Source organism: Elephas maximus, chromosome 5 (genome assembly GCF_024166365.1).
Source record: "Elephas maximus indicus isolate mEleMax1 chromosome 5, mEleMax1 primary haplotype, whole genome shotgun sequence".
In the NCBI taxonomy this organism is placed as follows: Eukaryota; Metazoa; Chordata; class Mammalia; order Proboscidea; family Elephantidae; genus Elephas; species Elephas maximus.
The window spans coordinates 70,123,101-70,139,750 of NC_064823.1; the positions used below are offsets into that span (position 1 = coordinate 70,123,101).

A 16,650-nucleotide genomic window follows, 5' to 3' on the forward strand; every position below is an offset into this window, starting at 1 on the left:
GCACGCATGAATGTGTGTATGTGTGCACATATATGTGTGTCCATGTATTTGTGTATATATACATGTGGGAGCATATACATCGTATGCATGTATTTCCCCTAGAGAAGAAAATTCTTCAAAGCAGAATATTTGCTGACATTCTCTTCTCATTTTCCAAAACTAACTGCCATGCCACTGGGAGACACGTAAGCATATTCCTGCAGATAGGATATTCTTGAAGAAGCATAGAACATAGCAAAACTCTACCGTACACTGCATTAAACAACCTGATCACGGCACCATTATAGTCAGTCTATAACTGTAATTGTTTACCTGATTTAGAATATAAAGCTCTTTAATCCTCTAGGTACTTAAATAATTTCTGGGTAAAATTACTTCACAATTATTTTATGATATAAGGTAGCCCCTACCTAATTGTTTCAAAATTCCCAGCCCTCTACTTTAGCCCAACTGTAAATGTTGAAGCCCATTCTACCAAATCTTCTCTTTCTCCATCCTCCATCTCTAACTGGATTTCCCTTGGGTGCTACCAAGGTCAAGTTCATTGCTCCTAATCCTGATCACCTGTAGCATCAAGAAGTTGGTGCCCCACCTGGAACTCTCTTACCTGACACACCAGCAGGTATGAATGCCTTCCCTGAAGAATTGTTCTCACCAAAGGGGGAATCTCATGCGAGGCTCTGCACCTCACAACCCCCCCCCCGCCCGCCACAGACCTCAGCATTTGATGAACCAGAAGGCCCAGCAGGGGGGTACAAAAGACTAATCTCTTGGCCTCAACAGTGACTAACCCTGTGTTGTAATTTGTGCTCCAGAGCTTCCCCACTGGATTAGGCCAAAGCCAGTTTATACTTAACTTCATTCCCCCGATCTACAATGCTTTCTTCACTTCCCTTCTGAGATTGCTCCCCCACTAAATCACGTGAACAAGAATTTTCATCTTCACCTCTACTTGTAAGGAATCTGACCTTAAAAAAAAAAACTATCCCAAATTACAGTTGCTTCAACATCTGTTTCCCTCATCTCTCTTTCTAACCTCATCTAAAGTAATAATATCGCAACACTGAATGTATTACCATTGTTCCTTGTCAACTCAGCAAGGCTTACATTGCCTTCAAGTTTCTGCCCACTCCTATGTTCAAAACAGGTCATCTTAATACCCATTTTCTCTGGTAGGAAAGCCAGGAACTCAAAGAGAAAGGATTTGTCAATAGATTATCCTACTTTATAGAAGGCTGGCTGGAAGCAAAAGTGTGGCAGAAGGATGCTATGAGGGAATGTAAGAATTAATAGAAAGTAGAAGATGGAAGCATAGGTGATGGTATAGAGACTAGTTAAGAGTAGGGGAAAAAGTATTTCCATCATTAAAGTCTAAACCTCCATGTTCTACTTGGTATCAGACATTAAACGACATGTTTCAACCCTAAATAAAAACATGTATCAAATATATACACAGGCACACACACACAAATATGCGTATGCAGGTGAGTGCAAAGCAAGAGAGCGATAGCTTTAGAATTTATCCAGTGACGACTCTGTTTAAGATACAAATCCAGGCCCTTGCATCCTTTCCTGGATAACGGTAATGCCTTCTACTTATTCTCATTGATTCCATTCCTATCTCGGTGATATGATACATTCCCTCCACAGCAGCCAGAGCAATCTTTTATAAAACAAATCAGGTCATGTAACTGCCATGCTAAAAATGCTCCAGTAATTACTCATTTACACTTAGAGTAATATCCAAAGTATCCGTCATGGCCTACGAGGTGCCATATAATCCCTGCCCACCTCTTACATTTTATCTTACATCACTTCTCACTTGGTTCTCTGTATTCCAGACACGCTAGCCTTTTAGGACCTTTGCCTTTGCTGTTTTGTCAGCTAAAAACAACATTAACAAAAGCTGCCCTCAAGTCTTTGATTGACTAACTCCTCATCATTCAATTCTCAATTCAAATGTTACTATATCAGAGAAGCCTTCCTTGAACACTTTTGCTAGTACCATCCCCCCACACCATACTCAATCATATAACCTATTTTATTTTATTCTATTCTCAGCACATAAGAATCTCTTGTTTTGTTCTTTGTTTATCTCTCTTCCCCTCTGACAGGTGAGCTCCTTGAGGCTGATGGTCCTCTAAGATGTGAGAATAGCAGAGGGACTGCAGAATGGCCATTAAATATGTAGCTGTTGGTTGAATGCAAAAATATCTCCTAAGGTACAATACTATCAAAAAGCATAAAATTATAAAATGATAAAAATAGATCACATGGCTAAAAATTTATAAACGAGCCTAGGTGTATAGAAGCATGTATAGAAGGCCTTCCAAGTTTATACATTTACCAAAAATGTATAAGAAGGAAAGATTTAAAGAATTAAATTTTAATAGCATGTTTTAAGGGAAAAAAAGAAACCCCTCACTAATAAAAACTGATGAGTGAAAAAAAGTTCATTTTTGCCCTTTATCATATCAGCTCTTTGCTTGAAAAATGAGCCAAACTCTAGCTTCTACAGAGAATCAGCACTCCAGGTCACAATATTGTGAAGGTGCTACTGGAGGTTCTTTTAATACTGAAACAAATTCTAGGAGCCTAAATCTGTTTTTAGAAAGCAAATAAATTTTTTAAGGTACCTTGAAAGGCCTTGTGTTTTCACCCCTGGTGTTCCTATCGCCTGAGCTTCTTGACTGACTGCAACTCTTCTAAAAAAACACTCCCTAGTACAGCCATCTTCACCCATCTAGGCTAAGGCCTCCTCCCATGCACGCCCATATCACCTGGATATAACATTTATCACAGATGGGCCATGCTTGTTACTTTTTGGCGTTCTACACTGTAAACTCCTTGAGGACGTGGGCTCCCTGAAACCCATCAGAGTAACTGGCATAAAGTGAACACAAAATGTTTTGTTGAATTAACAGGTAAATAAATGAATCCATCAGTCTTTTGGGCCTACTAGAATCTACCCCTGAGGCTTAAGGCTCCCCAGAGTACAGTGGAAAAATCCTGAAACGTGCGAGGTTACTAGAGACCAATGAAATAACTTCACCCCAAATTCTCCCATCTAAACCAAACCCAAAACCTGTGGAGCTAAAATGATCTTCAGAAGCAATTGAGCAAACTGACATTCATCTCACTGGACGCTACCATTAATCATGATTTGAGTTAAAAATAAAGAAACATTTCCGTTTAAAACTGAACAGAGTAAGTGCTAAGAAAACAGGGGAATTCAATTAAACCCACCAGTCATGAATACAGTTTAAAACAGTCACCGAAAGAGCATACCTGTGGGAACTTTAGCAGTAATAATTTTGCAAATGTGGAGTTATTTTCCTGAGGAAATACTAAAATATCCTTTTCCTTGATTCATTTGAAAGTAAATTGTCCGAAACATCAGAGAATAGACGATAGAAGAAAATTGTGCATATGTTGGGACGGATCAGGACCGTTGATCTACATTTTACATTTTAAGCGTCAATACTTCCATGTTCATTTGGAAAGAAATCAAAATGACTTAATGGAATGAACTGTTAAAGAAAAAAAAATCTCAAGTGTTTGCTTTGGTTTTGTTGAATCCATTATGCCTCATACTTTGTAGAGAGAATCTGCTTTCTCTTAAAGAGGTTTTAATTCAACTAGGGAGAAACATACTTTAATATATACTTAGAAGTGTTTCTCATCACCATGCTGCTATCTGAGGGATACGTTATTAAGACAATCGCTGGAATTTCCAATGCTGACCACCTGAATACAAACAAAAATCAAAATAAAACAAAGAAAACCCTTTACCATGATGGGATTGAGAGGGGAATGACAGATATGTGGCATCATATTTTTATTCTTCAAGCTCATGGCAGACATTATTAATTATCACAATTCTCTTTCCTGCAGAACCCGTACGCACGACCAGATGTCTTTTCAACAGAACACTCTAGGCAGTCACAACCAATCAATCAGAAAGGAGAGGAAGACTCCTTGTTACTTCTACTCTGTAAACAAATCAAGAATTGAAGCTATTCCTCAAATGTAAAATAGAAACTTAGGTATGCTACTGAGGAGAACGTCACTTGAAATGGAGAAAAAAAAAAAAGAAAGTTAACTTCTTTTAAAAGAAGAAATGAATAGCTTACTGGTAATTCCAAGATGACACTCTGCGGTGCAAAGAGTTAACACATTCAGCTGCTGACCGAAAGGTTGGAGGTTCCAGTCCACCCAGAGGAGCCTCAGACGAAAGACCTGGTGATCTACCAAAAAATCAGCCATTGAAACCCCTATGGAGCTCAGTTCTACTCTGGCACACGGGGTCGTCATGAGTCAGAGCTGACTCCATGCCAGCTGTTTTTGTTTTATCATGGCATCACAGGAACAAAAGGAAAAAGGAAACAGACCTGAAGCAGGGAAAAGAAAACAGGGCCTGGGTGTTCCCGCTTCTTTAATAAATCCAGTCTTTTATAGACCCTAAAAATAGAATCAGAAACTTGATTTTATAAACATCTCAGTTTTTAACCTTTTATGTGTCTCTCCCCTCTCTCATCAATAATTCATTAGTAAAGTTTTGTTTGGAAAAGCTTTAGTCTGGCTCTAGGAACCAAGAGGTTTGTCATATCTGAAAAAAGTAGTGAGATTAGAATACCCAAAGCACGGGGAGCCATAGCAGCAGGAAAGGAGGGCCTCCGAACATACTGGGCAGAGTGGGGACAGCGAAGCTGAAGCCAGTGCCTGAGAGAGGCAGGCTCAGCTGACTGTCCCCTCACGACTGGGAAATAACCTCTGTGCTTATTCTTTACAGAGTCCCCCATCTCTGTCGCCTGATGGTCATATTTTTAAACTCAGATTAAAGCTTGTCTGAAACATTCACTACTTTTAATGCCAGGTGCTTTAGTGAGTTCAACCCAGGAATATTAGATATGTTGTCGATTACATTATCATTTCAAGCCTCTCTATGGGGCCAGCTTTTTATTCAGCCAACTTCAAAGAAAATATTTTACTAGTGGGTAACTTGGACTGAGACAGTCATTTGTCTACAATGAACTCCCAGGTTTTCTCCTTCAAACAAAAGCCCTTAGGCACTTAATGATTTCCAATGAGGACTGCTTCGTCTTTGTCAATTAATCCTGGGAGTTGAACATCATCAGACTTATTTATAAGCACAGGAAAATTACTAGACCCTCTAAGTATATAAATCTTGCCCTAATCACTGAACCACAGTTGCTCTACTAATGGTTGTTATATTGAAGTACTGACAATACAATTTTCTCACTAGAGTTTAAGGAAGGTGGGGAGAAGACATCAAAATGAAAAACAATCTGATTGCTGTATCTCTTTATTTAGCATCATTCATATCATGGTGGATTTTGATATGTTAAGCTGTGATCTTTCATGAAGTATAATATATAACTCATACACATGTGTGTGGAGTCTTGGTGGCACAGTGGTTAAGAGCTATGGCAGCTAACCAAAAGGTTGGCAGTTCAAATCCACCAGCTGCCCTTTGGAAACGCTACAGGGCAGTTCTACTCTGTCTTGAAGAGTCGCTATGAGTCAGAATTGACTCAGCAGCAATGGGATGTGTGTGTGTATATGTGTGAATATATATATATATATATATATATATATATATATATATATATATATATATATTTGTTGTGTTCTTGTTAGGTGCCATCGAGTCAATTCTGACTCGTACTGACCCTATGCACAGTAAAACAAAACACTGCCCAGTCCTGTGCTGTCCTCACAACCATTGCTGCGCTTGAGCCCCTTGCTGCAGCCACTGTGTCAATTCATTTTGTTGAGGGTACTCCTCTTTTTCGCTGGCCCTCACTTTACCAAGCATGATATCCTTCTCTAGGGACTTATCCCTCCTGATAACATATCCAAAGTATGTGAAACGTAGTCTCGCCATCCTTGTTTCCAATGAGCATTCCGGTTGTACTTCTTCCAAAACAGATTTTTTCAATCTTTTGGCAGTCCCTGGTACATTCAATACTCTTCACCAATACCACAATTAAAAGGCATCAATTCTTCTTCAGTCTTCCTCATTCATTGTCCAGCTTTCACACGCATATGATGCAACTGAAAATACCATGGCTTGGGTCAGGTGCACCTTAGTCTTCAAGGTTACATCCTTGCTTTTCAACATTTTTTTAAAGAAGTCTTTTGCAGCAGATTTGCCAAATGCAATGTGTCTTTTGATTTCTTGACTGCAGCTTCCATAGGTGCTGACTGTGGATTCAAGCAAAATGAAATCCTGGAAAACTTCAACCTTTTGTCCATTTATCATGATGTTGTTTATTGGTCCAGTTGTGAAGATTTTTGTTTTCTTGAGCCTCTCTTTGAAATCTTCTGTTCAGTTCTTTTACTTCACCATTTCTTCCTTTTGCTTTAGCTACCCGAAGTTCAAGAGCAAGTTTCAGAGTCTCTTCTGACATCCATTTTGGTCTTTTCATTCTTTTCTGTCTTATGTACCTCATATAAATGGGACACATCTTGCTTCTTCAAATTGTCTACTTAATTAACACTTTAGTTTTTGATAAGCTGAATTGCAACCTAGATTTACTGCAAAGTTTCACCTGAATAAATTTAATTAGCAGTTTGTGAAAGACGAATAAATCCTATATGCTAAAAGTCATTTTTAAAAAATAGGAATTATTTGGAATGCTCATGAGCCTAGCTCTAGGTAACCCCCTCTTCCTCATACCATGTTATTCTACTGAGTACCGCCACCCTGCTCCACAACCTCACTACTATAGGGATGGGGATGAACTTGATTACTTAGAGGACACGAGCTCCGTAGCAATAATGTCTGGCCCAGGGAATGGATATGACCTAAGCAGTGTCAAGTGGAGTCCATCATTAGACTGATATGGAGACACTGGAAAGACGAGCATTGGGGGCTCACAGCAGTCATCACACAGAGTGACGCTCTCTGCAAAACATACCCCTACATAAAAAAACTAAGAAATTCCACTCCTAGGCATTTAACCAAGAGAAATGGAGCCCACATGTCCACAAAAAATTTACTTATATCAGTCCTTAATTGCAAGTAACCTAAATAATGCCCATCAACATGTGTATAGATAAACAAATTGTGATATAATCATACAGTGATATAGAAATAAAAAGAAACAAACTTTGGGATATATATAACAACAATGATGAATGCCACAGTCATATAATGAGTGAAAGAAGTCAGATACAAAATAGTATACACTGCATTATCCCATATATATGACATTCTAGGAGAGGCAAAATGAATATATGGTCATAGAAATTAGAAAAATGGTTACTCTTGAGAAAGTGGATATTGGCTAGAAAGAGGCACATAGAAACTTTCTAAGATGATGGAAACATCACGTCTTGATAGGGACATGAGTTACATGACTGTAGACATTTGTCTAAATTCATGAACTGTACACTTCAGACTTGTATATTTCACTGTATATACATTTTATTTTTTAAAAAACTCTAAAAAATATTAAGTTCTAGTTAGTAGGTTTTCTTTATAATGTGGATATGGGATACCAATTCTGGAATTACCTTCTATATACATTCTAGGCTGGGCAAATGAGTATATACATATTGAGCATAGCAGGAGCCCAGGTTTCGACTGTTGGAAAGGAATTTACAAACACGGAAGGGGGAAGACTAGAATGTATCCTGTGGTATGAAATTGGAATTGGAAGTATCAGTCTAAACTTATGGTTTTTAATGCGTAAGTGGATACAGAAATAAATTTAGACATATGTTTATTAATGCTGTTCCTTGAGAGAGCCTAGAAATAATAACACACTAAGAGCAATGAGTGCACCTCGCATCCAGATTCTGACTTCTAAATGCCATTCACTTCTGAAAGGAATTAGGGCTATTTGGATTAAAATTTGATTCCAGGGATACAGCAGGAAAAGTCCAAAATGATTCTAGACTGACATGTACCAGAAAGTAAGGAAGTATTCAGAGAATAATGGGAGTGTCAAAAGGACACAGGAACAAGCTTAGCATGGCTTTCATGGGCCAAATCTGGGGTAATTTGAACATCTGAATAAACAGTAATTGTTATGAACCATACTCATAGAATAAAACAAGAATTCAATTCTTGGGTCTTGCTGATATAATAAGAGAGAGAGAGTGAGAAAGGAAAGAAGAAAGACATGAGAAAGCTTTTCCTTTCAACAGAATATTAATAAATATGGAAGGAATAACTGAGTTATAAACTTACAAAGGTATGCAAAAACTAGTGGTAAAAATTTGATGAGGAATAAGATATTTCTATAATCTCAAAGTATCTCCCCACAAATTAATCATTATTTACAAAGAGGAAAATAGGAACTTTACTGTGGAGAAACCAGGCAGACACCTTGTGAACAAAGTTTATATCATAAATATTGGAATAAACTGTCATCATATGTCTCCTAACATGATGCATTGAAAAAGACATAATATGACTTCGGTGGTATTTCTGCCAAAATCACATAGCTGAATCTAATCATGAGGAAACATTAGACAAACTCAAACTGAAGTGAGCACGGTAAGGACTAGCATGAATCCAATCCTCAAATTCCAGACTTCACATTCTCACTTCTCCATCCTCATCGCCAGCCACCCCTGCAGTTCTCTCTCACATACTCTTTCTGTGACCCTGGCCACTCAATGATAGGTCAGCTAAAGTTAAAAGGACATTGTCCTTTAGATTGCCAAATAGGCAGATGTCAGCCACATGCTGAAGAGTCCACATGATGTCCTTACTTTCTTACCTGCTAGTTCCTACTATCCCTTTAGGTTCAATAATTCACTGTTTTAATTCACAAAGAGTATACTTGGGGCCCTGGTGGTGCAGTGGTTAAGAGCTTGGCTGCTAACCAAAAGGTTGGCAGTTTGAATCCACCAGCTGCTCCTTGGGAATCCTGTGGGTCAGTTCTGCTCTGTCCTGTAGGGTCGCTATGAGTCAATTGAATCAACTTGATGGCAACCGATTTTTTTACACCATACTTATGGCTACAGATTTGTTATAATCAAAAAAGATGCAAAGAGGCACGTAGGGTGAGGTCTGGGAGGATTTCTGATGCAGAGCTTTCATGCTCCGATAGACATACTACCCTCCCAAGAGCAGATGTTCTTACCAACAAGGAAACTCTCTGAGCCTTCCTGTTCAGGGCTTTTATTGGCCAGTCCTGCATGATAGGCCACATCATGCCTCTTAACTCTAAAAGCCTCTCAGGTGAATCTTTTCTGGTCTGTCCAGCCCCCACTTACCAGCACAAATCCTCAGGTGTGGTCTGAAAATCCTAGACCAAGGCCCCTCAATTACTCTAAAGGTTATTTCCCCTAAGCCAAAGACAAAGGCAATGTTACTTAGGATAAAACTAGGTCCTTCACCCCACAAAGTACAATCTATGAAATAACTTGTCTGTACTTTTCAAAAATTTCCAGACCAAGAAAGATGAGGAGCTGTTCCAGATGAACTACAGAGAAAGGACAACTGAACACATGCTTGATTCTGGCCTGGATCCTGAACTGGAAAAAAATACAGAGAGAGGATATTTTTGAGAAAATTGATAAAATTTTAGTATAAACTATGGATTACATAATATTATTGTGTCAATGTTAAATTTTCTGATTTTGATCATTTGATAACTGTGGTTATGTAAGAGAGTGTCTTTGTTCTTAGGAAATACACACTCAAGTATTTAGGGGTAAAAGGACATAATGTCTCCAACTAATTCTAAACAATTCAGGAAAAAAAATCAAATAGACAAACAGATACAGACAGAATGATAAAGTGCATGGAAAAGAATGTAAACAATTAGTGAATCTGTACAAAGATTGTTTAGGAGTTCCTATGACTATTCTTGCAATTAACTCATAAGTATGAAAGTATATATATAGACAATGAGCAATACCTGTGGCTCACTGTAAGCAGATATAAAGGAGATACAAATTATGTTCTTCACTGGACCACAGCATGGGTTTCAAGTAATTCTGCTGTAATACGAAGGGTGTTGCTGTTGTGCCATTGGGTCAATTCTGACTCACAGTGACCGTATATAACAGAGCAGAACTGTCCCATAGGGTTTTCTAGACTGTAATCTTTACAGCAACAGATTGCTGGGTCTTTTCTCCCAGGGAGCCACTGGGTGGGATCAAACCACCAACCTTTCAGTTAGCAGCCAAGCACTTAGCCGTTGCACCACCAGGGCTCCTTAATAGAAAGCATGCAACACTAGCAGTTTGTAAACATGGCCTCAGTAGGAATTAACCTGACCTTGAGAAAGTCATTTAATTTTCATGGTCCTGGTTCTCTGCACCCCAAAATAAAGAGGTTGAATAAACTACTAGATATCTAAGATTTCTGTTACTTCGAAAACATTGTGATTATGAGAAATTATCTTTTAACAGCATTGTACTTCTAGATGTTACGTAACTCAAAACCAAAAACCAAACCCATTGCCATCAAGTCAAATTCCAACTCATAGCGACCCTATGGGACAGAGTAGAACTTCTCCACAGGGTTTCCAAGGCTGTAAATCTTTACAGAAACAGATCGCCACATCTTTCTCCCTAGGAGTGGCTGGTGGGTTTGAACCGCCGACCTTTCGCCACATCTTTCTCCCTAGGAGCGGCTGGTGGGTTTGAACCGCCGACCTTTCACCACATCTTTCTCCCTAGGAGTGGCTGGTGGGTTTTGAACCGCCGACTTAACCATTGTGCCACCAGTGCTCCTTTGTTACATAATTACTAGGATACACTTTTCCAGTTCAGTCAGGGTTAAGACTTTCAGAAGTAAAACTAAATAGAATAGAAGTCTCATTCTACTCCCAACGTTCTTTATTAAACTGCTATGCCAATTTAGGATGTTCTCTATTTTCTAAGAAAATTCTGTGCCGTAATTTAGAAGGCTATTAAAAGAAAAGACACACACACACACACAAAAAGACTACCACTGGAAATTCTATAAGCTGTTCTCTTTCATTTTAGTTAAAACTATGACTTTATTTATTTAATAAATAACATATAGTGTTTACAATATGCTCACTGTTCTAGGTGATATAGATACAATATGATCACTTTTCTAAGTGATATATATACAATATGTTCACTGTTCTAAGTAATATATATACAATATGCTCACTGTTCTAAACGATATATACATGTTACACATACACACACACATACGTGAGTTGGAACTGATGACAACACCTTACAACATATACGTATATTATATATACATACATATGTATATATATATATATGGAAACCCTGGTGGCATAGCAGTTAAGAGCTACACCTGCTAGCCAAAAGTTCTGCAGTTCGAATCCACCAGGTGTTCAGAGGCCTATGGGGCAGTTCTACTCAGTCCTATAGGGTTGCTATGAGTCGGAATCCACTCGACAGCAACGGGTTTTTGTTTATATATATATATATATATTGGTGTATGTGTGTGTGTGTTCATTTAATCCTCATAACCAGTCTATGAAGTGAGTACTATTGTTATTTCCACTTTATGAAAGAAAAAACTAGAGAAAGGTGAATAAGTTACCCACTTTCCTACTGCTAGCAAGTGGCTGTTTCAAAACAACCAGGAGTTAGGGCCTAGGTGGTGTGTTCTCCACCAGAACTCTGCTTTGTCTTTAGAATGTCACATTAAAAACCCTAGCACACAATAGCTGCATACACTGAAAACTTCCATAAGAAAAAATGATCTGTCATAAAACTCTTATTTTTTTAAATAAAATATCAGTTTATTCTTCATGCCAATATTTAGTACCTATATTTTGACATATATACATATATGTAAAAAAAAATTTTTAATATATATATAGATGTGTTATATACATAGTAGTCTATCACCAATATTTATTTTCTCGATATTTTGTACATTCATTTCATTTTGAGTTTTTATTTTTAAAACTGTAAGACTTGACAGACCTTTTCATTCAAAATTTTCACCACATTGACTTGCTGATCCTTCCCCTTCAGCAGCTTGGAAGCAGTCCGGTGGAAGAGCTCAGAAGCTGCTGTTTGCCTTTGCCTCGCAGAGGCCAGCCAACAAACCCAGCCCCGCTGCAGTGTGCTTGTTATACTCTGCCCAGGGAAAACAAAATTAGTGTCTCATACTTTCAGTCCTTTATGAAGAGAAAATTAGCAGCAAAAATGACAAACTATTTTTTGCCTTAAGAAAAAAGAAAGTAGAGTACTGTGTTGGAAAAGCACAAAGTTATAAATACTTAGAGTTTCATTATAGCATGACTAACACATGTTCACTTATTCTGGGTACCAATATCTGTAGTCACATGTTTAGCTCAGTCAGGTCTCCCCAGACACTGGGGAATTACTCATGCAAATCCCAAGCTCAACTTGAAGGAAAAAAAAAAAAAAAAAAGCTGGACAACTAAGCAAGGGTACTTTTTAATGGTAATGGAATTTTCTGAGAGAGATGAAAGGTAGAGAGTTATGACAACAGTAAGAAATGAAAAGCATTTATATTTTAACATGTCTGACACATTGCCTTGCAAAAAATAATAATAACCACAAATCTTCATATATAGGGCTGCCCATAAATTCCATATAATCCTGACAAAACCCATAAAAGTAGAGCTGAAGTTCCCGTTGTATATGTAATAAGAGGTTAAAGTGACCTGCTCATTTCACAAACCTAGCAAGTATCTGAGCAGGGATGTGAATGTACATTTTTTGTCTCTGGAGCCTGAAATTTTGTTTTTCTCTCACTGAACTACATTGCTTCACACTTATACAAGCTACCACGCTATATGTACTGGGATTTCCAAAAAATAAATGAATAAAGTAATAATGGACCAAAGAACAGGCACTAAGATATTCATTATAAAAAAAAAATTATAGGTTAAATTGTTATGAAAATGTTTCAGACAAAATTAACACACCACTGGGGAAATATTCTAGCAGTATTTACTTTTCATACAGCTGCTTCAGTATTTCAAGAATTTAAACATGAAATGGAGACATTCACTGATGCATTACTTATAAAAACAAAAGTAACAGCACAACTTAAATTACAACCTTAGAGTGAAAAGGAAGAGAAAACATCTTAAGAGTTTTAGAAAAAGTACTGCTTTACAATATGGTTATGAAATGTAACAATATGAAATTTAGTCTTAAAAGTTGTTTCACATGACAATTTCAGATGGCCAATTTCCAATTAATTGGAAAAATACTCATTTTTACCATCAAAACTAAAACACAGTTCAGCTTTGCTTTGATACTCAGAGGTCATTCAGGATCTTATAAGATCAGTTATCGGTAGTTTTTTTTTTTTTTTTCAATACAACACTAAATAACCAGATTCAATCATCATTTTCCTTCTCACACCTATACTAACAGTGATATACTCTTCCTGCGCCCATGACTAAAACATTTCCTTTATTCTGTCCCGTCCATTCCTCTACCCTAGCCAGCTGTGGCCTACTTTCTCTGCCACCCCTTTGCTTCATACATAGATGATGACTTCATTCTATTCCCCAATTCCAGAGCTTCTAACGGCCTACTTCTTGGTGCTGCCGGAGACTCATAATCCTCAATCATATATTTTAATCAGGCCAGAACCTCCAGTAGCTGCCAACTACATAGTATATCCTGTTAAACTTTGCCTCATTTTTAAGGTGTCATAATGCAGCCCAGTCTACCTTTCCAATTTACTATTCATTACTCCCCAACGAGCACCCTGTGCAGCAGTCATCCAAGTCAGTCTACTCAATTTGACTCACACATGAAGTGCTCATTCTCACTTCTTCCTTCTTGGAACTTAAATCAAAACCAACGCAGTTGTTGTAGAGTGGACTCTGACTCACGGTGACCGCAGCTGTGCAGAGTGGAACTGAGCTAAAGGGTTTTCAAGAACCTTCAATTTTCAGTTAGTAGTCAAATGCTTAACCTCTTGCAGTACACAGGGACTCTTGTTTTTAAAACTTACTACAACTAAAATAACAACAACAACAGCAGCAGCAACAGCTTATTTATTTATTTTTTTATGTACCAGCAAATGTCATAAGTGTCTTTTTTTTTAATACATTTAACTGGCATAACCTCACAATACCCATGTGAAGTAGATGCTCTTACTGTCACTCCCACTTTAAAGAAGGCTCAAAGCAAATAACTCATCCGAGTTCACATAGCTAGTAAATAATAGGGCCAGAATTTAAACCAAGCGGTTTAGTTCCAGGTTCTAAACTCAACCACTATGTATACCGCCTCTCAATTGCCAATTAATGCAACATGTACTTACTGTCAGCAACACAGCTTAGCATTTAATTACTTCACAGATGCTACTTTTACCTCTTTAATACATTTATAAAATTATTACATAGTGATTTATATAATAAAGTTATTTATTTCTTTGAGAGACCCCTTAATACTAGATATGTAGTAGACTCCAAACAAATGTCTCTAAAGAAGGCCATTTTATTCTTTAAAGATTTTACCTAAAAAGAATAAATATTATGAAAATGCATAGAAACAGATCTCCAGACATCAACCAAGTCCTCTGGAACAGAGCTCTCCTGTGGCAGGAAAACTAAGAACATTGAGCCTGGAGTGTGGGCTAGGCAGTAGCTGCTGAGAATTTCTACATCGAAGGGGCTACAGGGCTGCTGTCTGTTTGAAGGAAGACCAGAGACTCAAAAAAACTTGCTTTGAAGTTGCCAAACAAGTACACTCACTTCGGTTACAAGTTGTAGCTCAATAAGAATAGCAACATTTCCTAAAGATACTTTCATTTACGCTCCACATAAGACTGGGAAAATGTAAATTACCCATATTAATTAAATTATTATTATTCATTTATTAAGCATAGGGCAGGGTGGACCACACTGCTCCAGCCCACCAAAACTTTGACACACCACAGTGAGTGACTCATGATGATGGCCTGAAAGAAGAGTAAAATAAAGTATGAAGAGGCTTAGATTACAGAAGGGCCACCCCCTTGCTGTCACATGAAGCATAGCTGCCTTAAAACCTTTTGTAAGAGAAGAGATATTTTTACATTCTTATGCATAAAAGTACATATATAAAACTCCAAGTCTAGAAATTTGAGTAGAACTCTGGTTTCTTTCTAATAGGAGAGTAGGTCAGGCCTTTTATTTTCTCAAGGAGAATAGGGACTCATTCTCCAGGGTCTAGCCCAAATGTTAGTCCACCCGTTCTGTTTTCTTCTGCATAATTAATCACATTTTCTCCTGTATTCTCATAGCATTTTTTAAATCCCTCTACTGAATCAGTGAATATACAGTGTAATAACTATTACTTAGAAAATGTGCTTATTTTGACTTCCAGACTGTTAACAACCCAAATGCCCATCAACAAGTAAACAGATAAACCAGCTGTGATATAACCATACAATTAATACAACTTAGAGAGAAAAAAAAAAAAGTAGTTGCTGTTGAGTCTACTCCGACTTATGGTGACCCCACATGTTTTAGAGTAGAATTGTGCACCATATGGTTTTCAATGTGATCTTTTGGAAGTAGATTACCAGGCCTTTCTTCCAAGGTACCTCTGGGTGGATTTGAACCACCAATCTTGCAGTTAGTAGCTGAGTGTTTAGCTGTTTGCACCACTCAAGGAACTACTTATTAATTCATGCAACGACATGGATGATTCTCAAAAACAGTGTGCTAATCTAAGACACTAGACACAGAAGAACACATACTATTGTCAAAAACTGTGAAGGTCTGAGATTTTACTCAATATGCAAGCTAATACATTTCATGGATGCTAGCAGAAGACATGAGACTCCTGGCCAGAGGTAGAGGACATTATTACTCACAGCAATAAGAGTGGCCAGAGTATCACATCTGTACACATAGCAGGTTGTGTAACAGGAGGGGAACCTAGAGCTTAGGGAACCTGAATCAATCATAATGGGCACTTAGCCTCCCCGATCTTTAACCCAGAGGGAGGTATTATCTTTTGTTTACTAAATGGTAACAACCCTGCCTTTTGCTCAAGGTGAAGACACTATCTCCAGCTTCCAAGGCTGTTCACTATATAAACATCTTGGAAAAACGATCCTGAACAAAGACAAGTCAGTGCTTTTGCTTCCAAGATGTAGAAGATCATGAAAGATTCACAGAGATTTCTCCCCTAATAACTCTATGTTTTCATTTACATAAAGTTCTGGAATAGGCAAAAATAACCTCTGGTGAGAAAAAAAAAAATCCAAACAGTAGTTGCCTGGGTCCAGAGCTGATTGTAAAGGGTCACAAGGGAAATTTCTGGAGTAAAGGAAATATCTTATATTTTGTTTGGGGCTGATGGTTTTGAGGGTGTATATATTTGTCAAATTCATCAAACTGTACACTTAAAAGGGCATATTCTATTGTATGTAAATTACACCCCTAAAAATGTTGATTTAAAAAGAAAAGTTAGGCTGATCACAATTTCTAGATGGTTAATCACCTGAACAGCAAGGACTGTGTCTTATTCATCTATTTTGCCGATTACTGTGAAGAAACTAGCCAATTGAGTATTCTTGGCAAGTGCTCCATTAAGATTGGTTATAACGAATTATTAATAATATTTAAAATGGGCCTCTGAGTGTTATTCCTTGTCCCATGTTCATTTTAAAAGCATTACATTTAATTTTTTATTTTTTTATTGTGTTTATAAATAATGATA

The 16,650-nt window shown here is 37.6% G+C and overlaps 1 protein-coding gene across 8 annotated transcripts in view; it reads right to left on the minus strand.

Moving 5' to 3' along the window:
* The window catches only part of ARHGAP24 (Rho GTPase activating protein 24), a 703,232-nt gene that overhangs the window by 473,500 nt on the left and 213,082 nt on the right, over window positions 1-16,650 (minus strand). Inside the window, exon 1 of one of the 8 annotated variants that reach the window (XM_049885802.1) lies at window positions 13,743-13,931. The exons of 6 other annotated variants lie outside the window; for them this stretch is intronic. In XM_049885802.1, the coding sequence (XP_049741759.1) occupies window positions 13,743-13,746 (4 nt within the window). In that variant the 5' untranslated portion in view covers window positions 13,747-13,931. Of the gene's footprint in view, window positions 1-11,928; window positions 12,132-13,742; window positions 13,932-16,650 lie in introns of those variants that run through there. One more of the 8 variants, XM_049885806.1, reaches the window with a different exon arrangement.